The 19,387-nt window shown below is 40.2% G+C and overlaps 1 protein-coding gene across 8 annotated transcripts in view; it reads right to left on the bottom strand.

The window, feature by feature from the left end:
• Positions 1 to 18,050, bottom strand: part of tcf4 (transcription factor 4) — a 197,530-nt gene extending 179,480 nt beyond the window's left edge. For 5 of the 8 annotated variants that reach the window (XM_029516636.1, XM_029516638.1, XM_029516634.1 and 2 more), the window contains exons 1-3: positions 17,018 to 18,050; positions 16,606 to 16,644; positions 12,497 to 12,569 (exon numbers count right to left, since the gene is read on the bottom strand). In XM_029516636.1, the coding sequence (XP_029372496.1) occupies positions 12,497 to 12,569; positions 16,606 to 16,644; positions 17,018 to 17,119 (214 nt within the window). In that variant the 5' untranslated portion in view covers positions 17,120 to 18,050. The remainder of the gene's footprint in view (positions 1 to 12,496; positions 12,570 to 16,605; positions 16,645 to 17,017) is intronic. The other 3 variants (XM_029516640.1, XM_029516637.1, XM_029516645.1) reach the window with 1 other exon arrangement.
• Between the last annotated feature and the right edge of the window lie 1,337 nt (positions 18,051 to 19,387).

Genomic DNA, 19,387 nt, shown 5'->3' with positions numbered 1-19,387 from the left:
TGGCATTGAAAGTGCTGAAAGACAAGAGTCTTATTTTAGAATTTGTAGTCAGTAGCAACAATGTGAGTCAACAACAGTTCACTGGTTTCATGAACATCCGAAGAATTAATGGCTAGAAGCGGGAGAGAGACAGGAAAAAGGGAAAGGAAGTGGGAGAAAATGTAGAAGTGGAAAAATAGGAGAAAGAGACTTTACAAAAAGAAAAAAAACACGGGCGAAAAGAGGGAGCAAAAAAACAGGGGTAAAGGGAAATGGGGTGACAGAGAGACAAAGTTCAATTCGAAAAAAAGAGACAAGGAAGACAGAGTAATTCAAGTCAACAGAGGCAAAAGAAATGAAAGATAGGGGCTGTGACATGATGGGTCGAAGATGGAGTGGAAGGTGGAGCAGTAAGGATGAAAATGGTGAAAAGAATGAGAGGAATCAGGACGATGGACAGGGAAAAGAATAATGGAAGCAATGGAAAGGAAATGAGGTTGAGGGGGAAGAGAGAAACGGGGTGAAAGAGCTGGAAGAGGATAACTTGTGATGAAAGGATGAGGGAAGGGAAAATTTGGTGGAAAGAGAGAGAGCTGATGAAGAGAAGGAGAGGAGCAGAATTTGGGCAAAGACAAAGGTAAGGCTGAGGCAAAGACGGGATGAAGAGATGATGAGAGGAGAGAGATTGATTAGTATGGAAGGCAAAAAGAGGGGTTCTGAGGAAAAGGAGCAGGGGTTAGGGTGAAGAACAGCAGCACAAGGAGGAAGAGAAGGGCTGGGTATCGACAGCAAGGAGAAAGAGGTGGGGAGGAGGATGAAAATTCACCCAGCCTAATTGTCTCAATTTACAGCCACCATTTCCCCATAACAAACCTTTTACCTTTATTTCACTTCACACACACACACACACACACTGCACCCAAAACACACAAGTTTTGACAATAAATTCCCAAAACATTTTAGCTTGTCACACACTTGCTCTTACAAGCAAACACACAAACCTGCGCGCACACACACACACACACTCACTCTGCCGGCTCCCAGAATAAGTTGGCTGCTTCTAATTGGAGTGGTGTTTGTTGCGGAGAGGTGTTGAGCGCCTCTGTAATTGCCAGGCAGGCTGGTTGATGTTCTCTGTCTCTTTATTTTTTAAGGACCGGGTAATTAGGCTTGGTGACTGCGATTGTGCCGCCACCAGCGGCAATGCAAGCGAACAGGTGCGGGAGCCAGTGCAGAGAAAACACAACACCTCGCCATCGTCACAGATCAACTGCAGCGAGAGGAGAAAGGCTGTTTATCAATGACGATGGGGCCTACATTCATGAGGTTTCAGCCAAGGGTACAGAACCTGAAGGAGGCCATGTTCGTTATGCAGGGTGGAAGGGGCATTTAGTCACCTTCAGCTGAAGAAGAGGCTTTGGTTGAAGGAGAGGAAACGAGCAGATTGTGTGACGGAGCAGAAAAAGAAGCTGAATACAACTAATAACTACAGAGAGCACCGGCATACCTATCTGTGAGGCTGTATAGTGTCTGATGCTAACAGTATCCTAACATGCTCAAAATGGCAGCAAGCATATTTGTGGTACAATGCCTGCTCATGTCATGTCCATCATCACAGAGTTTTGCTGATGAAGCAAACTAAAAGAGAGAATCAGTTCAAAATTTAGATGAAAAGATGCCAAAACTTGGCAAATGAAAACTTATTTATTTATTTATTTATTTTTGCTCAGGGAAGGATTAGGGGATCACCATGGTCAACAGAGTTCATCCTTTGGGGAACATGACTATCTGTGATAAATTTAATGATTCATTTCAGTCCAAACAGAAGTAGGAGACTGAATGACTCTAGATTTTGCTAGCTGTTAGCAGGGCTAGTTAAAATAAACTTTGTCGGTTACTGAAAGTGAAGTTTTGGTCATGTTTGCTAAAAGAAATGTATTTAAATTTTATTATTTTCGAAAAAGCTTGTGGATTTCAGATTAATCACTGGATAAATGGCAGCTGAAATACATTGGAAAAAAAAGCATTGTGCTTTTGAGGTGTCCAAAAATCCATCTTGGCCCATTCTTATGAAGCCTGAAATAAGCAGATCCTTTAACTGGAAAATTATCCTAATCAATTATTGAGTTTACATGGTCTTTAGCATCCCGGTTTTGATTGGGTTTTTGAAGTATCCCATTTTTGTGTTTGTGTATGTAAACACCATACCCCGAGTTCAGAAACCTCGAGCATACGCCTTATCTCTGTTTCTGACAGCTGCACACCGTCTGCGCAGGTGCCAGAGTGACGCATCGGATGAACGAGCAAAATGGCGTACTACAGCTCCCTATGGTTTAATGAATGGGTCAACGAGGTCACACAGCCGGCTGAGGGATGCTCTCTCATTCAGAAGTTTTCTCTCCACTCTGAATCTGTAAACTCCACGAGAACAATCCTATCCCACCAGTCACGGCTACGCACTTTCATCCACTGTTGCTTTGTACTGCTTGGTGGCAGTGGATGAGTCAAAGCTGTAGTGTGACGTGAGTATTTTATTAGGCTAAGCCTGCTAGAAGCTGCACAGGTCTCGTTTTTATTTTAATTTATATTCCCCGCTCAGTCTGTTCTAAACAATAGACGTAAAAGATGTAACACGCCTGCGCAGATAGGATGAAGTGATCAGAAAACAGGTCATGTCAGGTATTCATCATGGATACAGGGATATGAATAACCAGGTTTCTCTGTGTTCCATTAAAACATCATATCCTGGCTATGCTTAAAACTGGGATACCAAAGTCCATGTAAATTCACTGAATGACCATCCCACTGTGGGAACCGTGGGATCTGTGGCCCCATTCCCTATTTATTTATTATCAATTAAAGCATGAGTTGAAAAGAAACATTTCTACTGTGTCTATGCTTCTGAGCTATGGTTAAGTATCTCATATACTTATCGTGACTTATTAACTGAGAGACTTGCCTTTCAAAGAAGACCATGGTTAGGAAGTTAATTAAAGAGTTTCAAGAACAAAAAAGTTTTGGACAAATCCTTTACTTTGGGTCTGGGTGTCTGATAAAAGGTCAAAGCTGGTTTGACTTGTTTCATGTAAATTCAAACTGAAGCCTTAAAAATATGTTGGAAGTAAATATATAATTCAATTTGAAGCAAGTTCATAACAGTGAAGTGCGAAGACAATCAAACAATGTTAAACTATAAGATGGATATTTGAGAAATGTCTACTTTCAAACCAAATTTGGTTAAATTTTCACTCAGACACCTGAATGTCAAGATCCGCAAATGCATCGGGAACTAAGTTTATACCATGAAATCAACTAAACACAAACATTATCTACAGAAACTGAACCAACTCCTTCCTCATGACACTTACATAAATCTAAAGAAACACAAAGAGATCTATCAAATGAAACTCAAACTTAACAAACTAATCTAAACTTAACAGCCCAGCCCAGCTCATCTCAGCATCGTCTTTTGGGAAAACATATGGAGCTCAGACTCGGTAGCAAGCCAGCCCGCCGAAGCAAGTGGCACGTCAATCTCCTGAGCTTAGAAAAACAAAAAAAGAAAAACACAAATCCACGCCGAGTTCTCACAGACTTTAACCTTGAAATCACTGCCATTATTAGCAGAGTCATTATTAGCATTAGAAAAGCAAATGGGGCTAATAATATTTGCCATTATAGCTAAAAACGCCTCTTAATCCCTAATCCGCACCACAATTAAGAGCATGGTTGGATGTTTTTTGTGAGTCGTTCTGCCTTGACAGGGAAACGAGACAATTTAACAGCCTAAGAGGCAGAGAGAAGGTGGGAGGGTGCGGTATTAAGCAACTGGCTCCTGTTCTCCATCTCTATTTTGAAAGCGATCAGCCGGGGTGTTTTTGAGTGACGGGCGTAACGGAGGCAGATTTGACTGAATAGAGACAAGAGGGTAGCAGTGGGGGCGTCGCTCGCCGCATTGAAGCGCGTTATCTGTCTCGGTAACAGCACATCAAATCAAACGGGAGAGGGGATATTATTAAAGCAGCCCTCTTTTTTCTTTGCTGTGAACTGTGACTTAATAAGCTATGCCAATTAAGGGAACAAAAATCAGGCATGCCATCGGGGCTGTATCTGCCCTTGCCCAAATTTCTCCGCTAATGCGTGAAGCTCGCTGGCAGAAGCAGCAGTCATGTTGTGTTTTTTTACGTTTGACAAGAGAAAAGAAAATGAAGAGGTGGAATTAGGGTCAAATATAAAATAATAATAAAATAATGAATGGAACTCAAGAGGAGTTGACATTTTTGAAAGGGTGTTGGTGATGTTCTACTTATTTATATTTGACAATGAATGAATTGAAAAGACTGGAAGCATCAATGAATTTATTCTATGAATTGGGTGAACCCTAGCCTGATAGATAAAAAAAACTGTTAAAATGCACAGGGTGCCATAATGTTGTTGCGTGGTGCATTTCTTCATGAATATGATATGGAACAGTTATTTTCTGCCCTTTCTCCTCTATGATCTTTAAAAGTAGCAATCCTACTTCCCATCACCATATTTGCTATTTCAGCAAAATTACATTTTCGTTGATATGATTCTTTCATGTCCTTAAGCTACAAAATTCTCTTGTACAAACTAGTGGTTGGGACATTTGGACTTAAAAAAATATTTCTGACATATAATACATTGGTCTCAATGTATGAAGTGGTACATAATTTTATCATCTTATGTTCAATATGAACATAAGATGATAAAATTCACACACATATTAATATTGTGAGAAGATTTCAACATATCAGCCATTCACATTTTGTCCACTGCTTTACAAATTTTGTACAACCCTTTAAATAAAACCCACTCACAGCACATCTCATTTAGCACACTATTCACACTTTAGTTCTGTACTTTGTGGAACCCCCCTTGGCAGCGATTACAGCTGTGAACCTTCTTGGTTAAGCCCCTATAAGAACTGCACACCTGGACTTGGACAGTTTATCCCATTCCACCTGGCAGATCCTCTCACACTGCATCTGATTGGATGTGAAGTATCTGTGAACTGCCACGTTCAGGTCTTCCCACCAATCTGTGGGGTTTCAGTCCAGGCCTTGGCTGTGCCACTCAGTGACAGTGACAGATTTGTCCTGAAGCCACCCCATGGTCATCATGGCTGTTGGCTTCAGGTCATTGTTGTGCTGGATGGTAAACCTTCACCCCAGTCTTATGTCACATGTGCTGTGGAGCGGATTTTCATGAAGGGCTGTATTCATCCTTCCTTCTTTCCCAGTCTACTTGGCTTCCCTATAGCATGATGCTTTATCAGAGGTTAGCATGTAGCTGTTTAGTCACTCTACCATGGCCTGAATGGTACTGTTGAGGTGCTGTGCTGTCCTTCCAGTGGGTTCCCCATCTCTGACCACTGGGTTCTAGTCACATCACTGACTGTGGCCCTTCTGGTTTCTCAGTTGGGCTGAGGAGCCAATGAAACAGAGGATAGAGTTTCATGGCTTGTTTTTTGTCTGGCAGTGTGAATTTGGGACATCATCTTCACAGGTCCACGACTTTCTAAACTACATCCAATTTACTTCAAAATACATCTCAAAGATAATTTAAGCAACTAAGCCACAGCAGGAGCTTTGAATTCATCTTAACAAATGTGTAAGGGTTCTGGATATGCATTATATCACCACCTTCGTCTGAGCAGATGCTCTAGGAGATCAAAAAAACTTTTTTATTCTTTAGTATATTCAATGACAGCAAGAATACAACACCAGACTAACACACCCTCCCTTTCTCCCTTTCTATCCCTCCACCTTGCCCTTCTTTTCCTTCTTGTTTTCTTCTTTCTTTCTCTGCTTCCCACTTTGCTTCCCTCCCTGCTTCCATCCCTTACTAATCTTTCCGGTCTTCTGCAGGTCCATCTTTCCTTTACCTTTACATCTTCCTTCCTCTCTCCTCCTCTTTGTTTCTTTCTGCTGACACTGAAGGAAACATTTCCTCCATCTCTTGCTGCCAACTTTATGTTCCATGGCAACAAGGGTGATGATCTGCCCTCCCACCCCCAAGCCTCCTTTCCCACCCACCCCCGAACTGCACACACATACATGCTCACACATGCTCACTTGTTCACACATACATAAACAAAATCTCTTCAGATCTCTCAGACACACATTTTTTTATACCCAACATTCATTCTCCTATGATCATACACATTTACACTCAATCTCACACACGTAACTCGCACACACACCTCAGCTTCCTTCCAACACCAGTGACAGGGAGACAAACAGCGGATCTGAGAGGTTATAACAGTGTTTAAAAAAAAAAAGAGGGAAAACACGAAAACCAGCCAAGGCCTGAAATAGACGAGTGGTATTGGCAGTGGTGGTTTTGACAGGCAGAGTGAAGCCGCTTGCTGAACGGCTTCATCCAGGAGGAGATTAGAAACACACACAGAGTTTGAAGTGTGCATTATCTTTCCAGGGATGATCCCAAAATAAACAACAGCAACGGCAAAATCTCCCAATAATTAAAACGCCTAATCCACTTCCTGGTTGGTGATGACCGTGGGCTGAGCGTGTCAGTTGGGACTTGTGTGGATTGTGCTGCATTTATGTTTAGAAGCTTTTGTGTTTTAAGGTGAATTTATCGCCAAAAATAAGAGGACTTATGTCAGATGTGGAGGGAGCTTCCAATCTGAAATTTATTCACAGCATTGTGTGAAGGTTGTCATTTCAGAATTCAATTTCTATGTGAAGACGTGTGTGACAAAAAAATCTCACTCCTTATCCTCAAAAGCATCAGGTAAATGCAATCCTAAAACCTGTATTTATTCCTCTCTGTCTGTATGACACGTTATTTTTACCCAAACCTTCTGTGTCTCATGCATTTGTCGTGTCTCCTTTGTGTCCCAATTTTCCTGTTGACGTTGTCTTTTTTTGGACAAACTGTCATCTACTCCTCTTTTAATTGGCAGCAAAAAGGATCACTAACATTTACATCAAAGCTTCATGAGCATCATAAATCTGACTCTTCCACAGTATGAGAATTCTTTAGCAATTTTTTTTTTTTTTTTCCTTTCGAATTTCCACTTAGGCTGAGCAAAAACAGGTGAACATTAGCACGCTATTGTGGTATGTTGAGTCTTCATCAGTCATGAGTCTTACCCAATAGTTGGGATGCAGACTAATTTTCTTGGGATTCTTGGGAAACCAAATAGGCCAAATGGTATGAGACTCTTTAAAAAAAAAAAAAAAAACTTTTACCTGGCAAACTAAATAAGAAGCATTCCAGTTGGAGAGTAAGCAGCCCAAAGTGTGACACTGCTCAGTGGTCAGGTTTTCCAGATAGTGCTCCCCAGCTCAAACACTCCCAGCGTCTCTTTAGCTAACAGCTGCTCTTCTCTCAGCCACGAGGACACGTGTCAGCATCTTTAAATCAAACTACTGAACACTGTTCCAGCCTGTTATTGTAACACCTTAAAGTGAAAATAAAATGGTTTGATAGAAAAACTTTTTGAAAATGTCATGATGAATTTCTGAAAATTATGATTTTGCCTAATTACCTCAAGAGATCATCAACAAATTACTTATAATAAGTTCACTTGACCAGGCTCAAAGATCAATTCATATATAATATATAATCATATATTTGTATTGAACATAATTTTCACTATTGTTAGTGAAACTTGTGATATTATTGTGACTGCCACATGATTTGGCCCCTTTCCTGATGTACTGATTTGCACTGCTTTTATTTTGGTTTTTTTCATTTGAAGTCCTTCCCAGCAACGAAAGTAGGACTCCCCTGTTCCTCTCTCTGGTATGCCGAACAAACACATGCATTTTCACTGACTTTTAGCATGCAACTGACTACTATTAATTCAACATGTAATCTAGTTGATGTGGCCAATAAGCTTACTCTATAAAGTTTAATTTGTCTAATTTATCATTTGTTAATTAACATTGCCCTTTTTTTGTACACAATAATGCACATGAGCTGACATGAGGAAGGACAATTTTCTCAGTCACTTCCTCTCCTGTTTGATATGACAAACTTCTTGTGCAGCACAGTCAGAAGAAAGTCCCGATGAGGATGACAATCAGCTCTGCAAGCCATGAGGTGATATATGGTGATCAAACACTGCGCGGGAAAATTGTGTGAGATATGACTGCTGATAATCTATGTTTTTAAAATGAAAGAATGAGGGAAGAATTAGAATGAAATTCACTGACTAGTTTGTTCAGCATGATTGGTGATGCAGGGACGGTTGTAATGCCTTGTTACAACCGTTCCTGCATCACCAGCCATGTTTTCAGAACTTGCCTGACTGCCAGCTAGAGACATCTCAGTCATTTCTATTTATATCCTACAGAACAGTGATTCTGATAATACTTGTTCGGATTCCTCAACATTTTATCTCAGGTAAGTGTCCACAGACCTGATAGAAAAGGCTAATATTTTACCTCCAAACAACACTTTGTGACAACTCAATTGTGGCTCTTTTTGTTTTGTTAGCAAGAGGACATTCTAAAAGGGAGTGTGCACAATAACAGCTTCTTTCTGACTGGAGAAATTCAAGGTGTCCCATGTTTAAACTGTCCCTGGTCTCCCCTTCAAGTTTTAAAATGCTAAATCAATTGCTATTAATTGATAACATAAAATGAGCTAATCCCACTGAGGGCGATTAAAGTGTTGAGCATAAATGACAAGGAGAAACTACCCAACAGTAAACATGAATATTTCATTTTCTGCTACATAAAGTCATGACCATTAACCCGAAGTAAACAGATCCTGTTCAGTGTTGGAGTGTCCCATCCTCTGGCCTCACCCCAGCCTTTGGAAACCACTGCTCTCATGGTTGTGTGGGTCTATAGAGTTCTAATTAGCTGCATTCACAAACAGCGCTGGGCTCATCAAAATGCCGAGGCCTGCAGAAAGCCACAGCAGGGGTGAGCAGAGCATGTGTGTGTGTGTTGCATCTTGTACATGTGGGTCCGCATGAAAAACAGGGTGTGATTTGTGTACAGCAATGTGTGTATAGATACACTCCTGTATCAAAAGAGAGGGGAAAAAAAATTCTAAATTGAAGATACACATCGAAGCAGCAAACCAAGGCTGAACAACTGCCACAATTTCAACAAAGCCTGGGCTTCTTCTTTTTTCAAAATCAAAAAATTTGTCGTCCTTCCTCGTATTTGTATGCACACCACAGAGCAAACAACATCACCGAAACCAGAGAGCACAAACAACAACAACCACACAACAAAGCAGTAAACAAAGAAGATGTTTCGGCATCTCTGTTTTGCAGCCAACTAACAAAATGGCTTCCGACCATCGTTCAGAGACAAATAACAGCATGAGCACGCTGTTTCTTGTGGAAACCACAAATAATTTTTTAATTTGTTTGGTTTTTTTCAAAAGCAGTCCACCTGGTGTTAAGTTGTACAGCCTGATGATGTCACTGAATATACAGTTAATACAGCAAGATCCAAGAAATGCAGCAACTTGATATATGATCACCAAAGAGACATAAAATATAAAACAGCATATCATGTTGTCCGTGTCTATATTGAATATGAATACTCATTTATTCCTCTTCTACCTTTTATCCGTTTCCAGGTCATGGGGGACAGCTCACGATGGATGAGGGCCAGGTACACCTGGACAGGTCACCAGTCCATCACATAGATATGAATATTCTAATAATAATTTCCACAACACAAACAGAACAAATAATAACTATTCCAGACTGATAAAGTGGAATTTCACTGTCACAATATATCGATATGAGCAGGTGTGATAAACGCATCGCAGAAGAAAGAACTTCCAACTTACGACATCATGAGGTGTCCTACATTAGTGCAACACGGCAAGTAAACCAACTTTTTCAACTGCTCTCATCCACCATGGTTTCTTTTTCACAGGTTAGCAGTGCATTAACATCAAACTTGAAGTGAACTATTAGCTCTCCGGCAGCAAGCTGTGACATCATTAGAAGGAGCTGGAAGGAGGTGGTGACTGACAGTGATCTTTGTGTCATCATTCAACTTCACTCCATTTCCATGTCAGCAATATTGCTTTATTGACATTCTACATTGGTTTGCAGAGGAATTTCTGAGTTTACTCTTGTAGAAACTAATTTAGTTCATTCTAATCCTTTTTAAAATTGAATTACACCTGATGAGAAAACCTCCCTGTCTCACAAATGCAGCTTGAATTTAGGTGGCCACATACTTGGAGAAAACTCTGCATTCATTACGACATTGAACTTGTCAGATGGAGCCTGGACACATGAGTCATCGTGTCAATTTGACAGTGGCTGGTCAGCTGGCAGCGTGCTGGAAGAAGACAAATGCAGGCCTACAACGAGAAAAGTAGCTACGAGCTGCTCGAATAACATGTCACAGTATTAGATTATCAGGATCTTAAAGGTCCCACATTTTACACTGTTTTATTTGAAGTGTTGATAAACAATGAACAAAGAACCAAAAACCATCTGAATGTACTTCATGCCTTTTCTGAGAGGAGGCTCAGATTTACTAATCTGATTGGCTCCCTGTTTTCTGGGTGGTTGAAATAAATGATAGCAGATTTCAGGATTTCTGGGAAACCAGATCATCCAGAAGTCCTTACTGCTGGATTCAATGCTTACCTTCTGAAAACAGGCTGTGAGCATTTCTCTGAGGACTTTCAAAGCACCAATATAGTCTTGGTATATAATGAGAAATAAAAAAACCTGAAAATCCAACATCAGAAAAAATGGGACTGTGATAGATATTTCAAAGTAGTTGCATTTTATATGATTAAAGGAATATAATATGACTAAGTTTAGAATGCATGCGCCTACACAACAACTACAAAATGCAAGTCCACAAGTTAAAATATGTCATTTTAAGTCACTGACTGACGAAATCCCTGCCATTTCAAGTTCCAGATACCTGGATAAAATCCCCAAAGGATCATTTTTATTTTTGTTTGCATAAATCTCAAAATAAAAATATGTTTAGTAGATCAGATGCTGTAATGGACACGAAGCAATTAAAGTTAGCTAGCTAAAAATGATTAATATACTAACACTGGCAGATATTAAAAGACTTTGAGTTGGGCAGAAGTTTAATGATCTTCACTGGCTGTTGCTCATACTGCTTCTACATCCATGCAGATCAGTGTGGAGATTTAACTGATCAGAGTTCTGATCAGCACTATGGCATCTCTGTGTTTCTGTGCGACACGCTCAAGAGTATGTCTCGTGTGGACATTACAACATTAGACCTCTACATAAACCACACAACTGGTCCTTTCATTCTTTTGGTGCACCTGGTTCAGTGCATGTCTCAGCAATGTCTCAGACCAAATCTGACTGTGCAACCATTTGTTATAAACAGACTGAACTAACACAGGAAGTGACGGACTGAAGGGAAGCATTAAGCAAATTAATGGATGGCTTACAAATTCAGAAGAAAAAATCAACCTGACTCACAAACTGACAGGATGAATAAATCAGTACCACACAACTGTACAAACTTACAAACTGAAAAAACTCAGTCTTGAAGGTTATTGGCTTGAACCACTGAATGGCTGAATGAATGAAACACAGCATCCAACTAGAATGACTGACTGAATTAGTAAGCAACAGAACAGCTGATGGGCACTTTGAACTACTAGCTACACAGTCAACATCGTAAAGCCAAAGCCACCATGTTACACCAGTTATGAAACCAAATTATTCCTATTTGACACCACCAAGACCAGAAAACAAAAAACACAGTGAACTGATCTCCACAATACACGCACACATACACACACAGAGGCAGGAAAGAATGAGAGCAGCAAATCAGAAAAACAGGAAGTCTCATTCGGGAATGAAGTTGAGCAGCTGAAAAACAAATGTGTTGCTTTAAAATAAAGTAACGTAATCACCTCAAGTTGTTGAGTATTTTACCAAACAACAATCAAATGTCATTTACTTTGATATGCATAAACATCATCGTACTCCTCATACCTAGTTTCAACTAAATTTCCCATAATCTGGCACAGAAAATCATCCTCCACAAGAAAGTTAACCAGCATTTCTTAAAAAATGTAAACAAATCCCTAAATCACTTTTTTAAATGACTGAGCTGGAAACCACAGACTGGATAAGAAAGGAAGCAACAGAATCAATAGGTGATGTAATCAGATCATGCTACCTTACTTGAGCAACATATGCCATATAAAGCGATACTAAAGACAGAAAACTCCAAGAAGCTCAAGAAAGAGTTATTTTATCTTAAGAACAGGGCCAACCAAGTAAGCATGTGATATTTAAAAAATTCCTAAAAAAGGAATTCATCCACAAGGTGAATAAAGGAGCATAAAAGCCCAAAACTACATCTGCATGTACAGAACATGGTTACCCTCACAAGAAAATTCAAACAGCACGAGAAGCAGCAGTGAGCAGGTGTAAGAGGAAGGGAAGGAGAAGGCTGGGAGGGAACTGAAGGAAAAGAGAGAAAGAAAGAGGAGAAGGAGGGGAAAAAAAAGTCGAAGGCTGACGTACTTGAGCCGGAGAAATGTCCGCTCCCCAGGGAGGTCGGGCCGTTCTTTCCACTGCTAACAGGAGGGGAAAACATCTACAAGACAAACAGAGCACACATTACCTCTGAGAGCACTGACAGTGCAGACAGCAAGACACATCTCTAAAGATACATTTCTGCAGCTACACATGAAAAGATTCATTCCAAAACGCCAGATCATCATTTGGCTAAGAAGTGGTATTCCCAAATTTTCATCATGTTATACTGCCATGGAAAGGTCAGAAATTTAATGGTCCCTCTGTGTTCAGGTTTTTATTTTTTTTTTGTTTTTTTTTTTGTATCGTTTAAGTTTTGTTTTGTTTTGTTTTTTTTTAATTCTGCTTTTCAATGTTTCTTTGTTTTGGAAAGAAACCCTTTTGGGATTCTTCATAGGAAGAAATTCCATTGTGACAGGAGCTGTGTACCATTTGACGTTTTTTAATCATCACTATCTTATCACTAATAAGAAACCTCTAATTTAGTGCCAAATGACAAATTAAATTTTCCTCATTTGAGTGTTTCTGATGTCCTAGTAACTGTAGAAATTACTAGTCTGTACAGGGATTTAATGCCTGACATATTGGAACAAAGTCACTGCTTTGAAAATTGCTTAAGAGTTTCTTAATATTTTCCAATAAGTCCCAAATTATGGTAGGCAAGTAAAGTAACAAGTCACAAGTCAAGACCAACAGGTCCACCAAGTTCCAAGTCAACATCATCAAGTCCCAACGATGTATTTTTGGTGCATTTCTCAACGACCTTCCTGTTATGAAATAGATATCATACCCCGCACAAAGTCTCCTACTGCACTGAAGCTCAAGTGATTGCCCTCACTTGACACTCCCTATGGATACAAGCATTTGACAAATGACTAAATCTTTGTTAAGTCCAGAATTCATACAATTAGGTCCTTCTCTTATTTAACTTTTTAAATTAAAAAGAAAACAAAAACATAAAACATAACCACAGAAAGATGTTGGATTGTTTTCTACTCTGACATTAGGCAGATGTTACATTTTAGTTGAAAATTATAATTTGATGTCAAAACGAAACTTTGAAGAAATTAGATTATGCAGATGTTTAGCAGTGGAGAGTTTTGGTAACCGTGATTCACACCTGCAATAGCTGTATTTTATTTTTGCAAAAACAGTTGTTCAATAGGTATTCAATATGTCAACATGGTTGGCAAACTAAATGAGTTTTAGGTACTTAACAACGCAACAAAATGAAATGTTCTGACTGAGTTTTGGTCATTCGAAACTACCACATTCAATCAAATCAGTTGTTTCTTATATTTTTTAATGTCTGGCCATTAACATTTGGTCATTTCAAGTCAGATGGCCAGAGCTTACAAGTCGTAGTCAAAGTCAAGCTGGAAGTTGGTTTAGATTTTAAGTAAAGTTAAAAGTCAGTGAAATCAGGACCATAGTCTGGTTTTAATTCATGTGATGTGACTTTAGCCTGCCTTTTTGCTGTTGTTGTTGTTTGTTTTTTTTGGTACCTTGTAGCATCACAAATCTAGAGCTACAAATGGATTTCAATATGTGCTGAAAATATACTGAGGTTTGATATCCAGCCCTGAGGATCACACAGAATCTCAGTTTAGACTGAACACAGATATGAAGAGTTCATTTTCCAAAACACTGGCAGAACAGTTTTGAAAAGCAGAAAGAAATCAAATTCCTCATTCAGCATCTGTGAAAAATAAACAGGATCCAATCACTCAAATCACCTGCTCACCTTTAAGAAAATTGGGTTTTCACTCTAAAGTGTCTATTTTGCCAAATGTTGGACTGCTCATTTTAGAATGAAACACTTGATATGTCTGACTTAAACGTATGAGATAATCTTCAGAACTAGTTGCCATCTGCTCTACACATCTACAAGAAAATCAAGCCCATATTAAGACAGAGACTGAGGCTGAATACAGATTTGTGCTGTGTTACTGTACAAGCTACTGTAAAGCTCTACAGCGAAACAGTTCACGGTATCAAAGCGGGACATCTGACCCCAATAGATAACCTCCCTGGATAAACATCAGGCCTGTGTGTCGACGTGTTTGATGATGAAATCTCACTGATCGTGAACACACTCTGAGCTTCCACACTGTCAGATGCTGAAAGAAAAGGGATTTAAGTTTCTAGGGATTTTCGCTCTCTTTCTTCTCAACAGAGGGGAATATCCGTAAGTTAGCCCTGACTAAAAATAATAAATACTTGATATGCCATTGTCCCTAGGACAGCCTGTTGGGCCCGTGAGTCTGAATGTAGCATACTAAGGTTGCTTGTATATTCGATCTCCCTCGCAGCTGCCACAAAGAGAAAACAAATGTTTGGGAGATAAAAGATCTAATTCTGATTATTAACAGGTCTATCAATATCCCAGTCTAACCATTTTGAGCTGCTGGTATCAGCTTGTGGGCGTGTGAAGACAGATGATCGCATAAATTACTGTTCGGCCTGCGTTTTATAATGAGAAGGGACACATTTTAGCTGCTGCTGCCCTCCTTTGTTTGATTTTTTTTTTTTTTTTTAAGAAATATGATTTAAGACTCCCTGATGGGTAACTTCCAGAAAATATAGCAAGAAAATTTCTGACATGTTTTTCTTTTCCATTATCCACAATTGCAATAAAATAATATTCGCTGTTCATAATTACTTGATGTGTCTTTCATTTTGACTTCTTTTACATCAATAATATCACTATAGTGGTCTTGGCAGTATTTATGGTACAAACACTCTAACATACAAATGCACTGTTTATTTGTATAGGCATTTTTTATAGGCCTAACCCTAACCCATTTAATACATCTAATAATCTCAGTTCAGGTGTTTTTTGTTTTTTTTTTTTCGTTCTTATAAAAAAAAGTCACTGTAACAGTCTTCTGTAATATTCCTGTACTATCCCTTTCATGGGTTGTGATATGTGTCCAGTACTGAATTATGAATTATTGTTAACATTGCATGCTTCTAGGACCACATAGCACTATCATTACAGTGGCATGAAAGAATGTGTGTGCCCCATATGATAAACTAGAAGTGATTTTTCTAACCTTTATTATCACTATGTGGATGTTAACTTTGTTCCCGGTGTATTTATGGCATAGCCATGTGTTTTATTATTTTAATGCATATTATCTGTCCATGCTGTTTGATGCTGACCTTATGTTGATATTATTGTGTGTTTTTTGGTAAAAAAAAAAAAAAAAAAAACAACAACAACACAACCTCAGTGCTACAATAACCCCATAGCATTCCCAGATGATCATGTTCAAGGTACATCCAGCTACTGGACAGACCAAGGGTGTCCTCACATTTAAACATTTCTTGAAGTGGAGCTATAGGAATTAAAATTGTGTGTTGGAATCCAATGGGGAGGCTATAATGTGCTTTTAATAGCTTTTGAATTCAATTCAAAACTGCTCTGACAACTGAGATATTTCTGACATCCCCCCATAGTCTGACGGACTCTCGGGCTTCAGCTGTGTCTCCCTTCCTCCCTGCATGAACATTGTTGTAGAGATGGAAGTGATCAGTGGCTAAGTGTCTTCTCCTGCAGACACTGATATTTTCGGCGATCAGATTGTCCACACTGCCTCTCTACAGGTTTCACAACTAAATGAATGGAATTCTGATTTCCCCCTTAACCCCTGTGATTTTTTTCACTCCTCCTCTTCAGGTCAAAGTTGCTCCCAGAGTAGGAGAGGCACAGAAAAAAAAACATGGCTGAGAGCAGGGACACAATTTCCTGTCCGTCAAGTTCACCACACAGCCTGTTCTGTGAAAAAAGCACCAACTTTATGGCGAAGTGGTGACTGAGTATTTAAGCGCCTGCTGCAAGAGCTTTGAAACTACGCACACAAAGTCTGACACATGTACGTGCTTTCGGCTGCCTGACTGACTTTCTCATCATGCAGGTTCATGATTCGATACCGAATATTATTACAGCTGAAGTGTTCTGTGCAAAGTGCGCGAAGCAGCCTATCTGTACACTCACGCAGACACAAAGAAACATCTAATCATGGGCAAAAATTAAAGAAAAAAAAAACAGGCTACACATGAAGTAAAAAAGGACTTAAAATGAGATATACTACCATGGATGTTGGGAACATTTTCAAATCGCTGTTTCGCATCTATAAGACAACAAAATTACTAATGCAGCATCACAATTCTCTGCACACACACACACACACACACACACACACACACACACACACACACACATACACAAACAAAAAAATTAATTACAAAACCAACAATATGCACGGACTTTTTTCTGCAAGTTAGTCTACATAAACACACAACTTTTGTGAAAATAGTTGGGGGAAAAACAACAACGAGTGACTAAAATCTGCAGGTTTATGTGCCGTGCAACTCAAACATTAAAATGTAAACAGTGGTCGTACGAAGCCCACAGATTGCCTTAATGCGTGCTGTCGGGCTGTACTTTCATGATACTACTCATTATATCCATATTAGCGAGGGGAAGGACGTGAATTCGCTTACCGCGCTGAAATCCAGTAAGTCACTCAGTTCCTTGTCTGTTCCCAAAGCTGCCATCCGCTGTTGATGATGCATTTTAGCAAAATCGCACGGACCTAAAAACATGGAAACAAATGGAGAGATAGATGGATAGAAGAGGATAGGTAGACAGATGATAGATTGAGCGACAGAGGGGGGAGGAGAGAGAAGAGGAGGAAGACCTCGGCTTTTTTTTTTTTTTTGCTTCTTTTTTTTTGCGCACCGCTCCTCTCCCGGATCTCTTTTTCCTCCACAGCGAAATAAATCCAGTAAAACAACCTCAAGAGCCTCGATCGAGAAACCTAGTTTTCTTTCATCCTCGGAGACGCGGCTCAGTCCCGGGTTCCTGGTTTGGCAGCAGGAAATAAAATTGCAAGAAAAAACTGACAGGAAATAAAAAGAAAGGAGGGGGCGACAGGGATGGGAGTCTTTTTCGCGTGTTTTTTGTGTTTGCTTGTGTGTGTGTGTGTGTGTGTGTGTGTGTTTCTCCCTCAGTCAAAGAAGTCCGAGCTCTCCGCGTTAAGACGCAGTTGGTCCGCCGCGGCTGCCCGTCAGGCTCACACACGATATAAATAAATAAGACGCCGTGTCTCCGCGGAAAAAAGAGATCACCTCAGAAATGAACGCTGCCGGATCAGTGTATGTCTGTGTGTGTGTGTGTGTGTGTGTGTGTGTGTGTGTGTGTGTGTGAGCGAGAGAGAGAGAGAGAGAGAGAGAGAGAGAAAGAGAGAGAGTTGTGTCAGAGGAAGAGGGGAGCGCTGCTCCGTGGCCGGGCTCGGGTCCCCTCCGCTCGGCTGCGGGTGCTGAAGATCCCCGGGTGGAGCAGGACGGAGCCCATGTGCGTCTGGCACAGCCTCGGTGGAATAAACGTGTTGGTGCGGCCACCTAGCTTAGATTCTCCACGACACCATCGAGCTGCTGCTGATGCTGCAGGAGAGAGCGGGAAATCTGCAAGAAAAATAAATCATTGGAAAGAAAAATTGGTTTGTTGCTTTGATTGATTGGCTGATAGGTGCGGTGATTGGCTGCTCTGATTCGGTTCGAGGTAATCGAGGAAGAGAAAGGTGATTTCTCTTTGCTTTTGGAGTTTAGGAAGTGGAACAGTGGACAGAATAAAACTTTTTCAGTTATTGTTATTTTAAATTTTCTATTGCAATAGTTTATCATTTTCTTCACGCTTTTCTTTTATTACTTTTCATTAATTAATGGTGTAAAATAATGAATGACTGGTTCACTACTTTTGCACCACTGTGCATGTACCTCTTCGTGTGTTTCATATTTGCAGGTATTTTATTGCAGTTGCATTCGTGAGATTGTAGAGTGTTGCTGAAACAAGTGCAGACCCTGACCTGCACGGAGGGCTCCTATGGGTCACCACTCAAACCATAACAACACCAAAACCTCCTCTAGGTTTCTGTGGAAATATTTTGTAATACTTTAAACATGTGTGTGTGTGTGTGTGTGTGTGTGTGTGGTGTGCAGCCCACAGCCTGCAGGTATGAAATAACTGGCCTATTTCTGCAAATTACAGCCTGCATGTGCAGGTTTTTCTCATGGAGAAAAAGCCAGCAAAAACACACAGGTGCAGGCACGACATAAAGGCTTATTTGTTGCTGTGTAAAGTGGTCCTGCCTGTTGGCCCCTTCACAGCCCTTCACTCTCAAACAAACCGAAAGCCATGTAACAGCTTTGAATTTGGAGAGAGAGAGAGATCCACTCGTAACAAATATATGTAATGCTTCAATGTGTGAACACTTCTCCTGATCTGAGACGGATTTAAACAACTGCATCTGTGCTCAAAGTGTCAGTGGGACAGGCTTGTCAGAGAGGAAGCGGACAGTAAACACAGAACAGCTCTCTTTGGCCACCGTTTTACACACCTGACAGACACCTGCTAATAGGATTGCCCCAAAGAGTGATCACCATAAGTAAAGCACCCCCACACCCCTCCAGCACCAGGCTCCCTGTCAACCTGTCAGCTAGTTCTGGCATTTGAATTCTGAGGGCCCTGAGTCCAGATCTCCTCAACAGGGGTCAAGTGAGTGAGTGAGCATGTGTGAAAATGAGTGATATAGGGAAAAAAACAACTTTTGCCATGCTGATGGTGAGTCAGCCACAGGTGACAAAATAATATAGGAGTGAGTGAATGTTGATACTGCAGGACGCAGAATTAGAGCAACAAACTGAAGGAAATTTATCCAAAACATCAGCATATACAGTTATGTAACTTTGAGTAAACGGGAAAGAACGAAGAGCAAAAAACTCTTTCTATCTTAAGATACAGTTCTTAACTTTAGTCCGTTCAAAAATCTGCTTAACCGAGAACCATACACTTCCCACTGTAGAGTTAGGGTG

This window comes from Echeneis naucrates, chromosome 12 (genome assembly GCF_900963305.1).
Source record: "Echeneis naucrates chromosome 12, fEcheNa1.1, whole genome shotgun sequence".
Taxonomy (NCBI): Eukaryota; Metazoa; Chordata; class Actinopteri; order Carangiformes; family Echeneidae; genus Echeneis; species Echeneis naucrates.
This window is presented reverse-complemented; position numbering and strand designations above follow the sequence as displayed.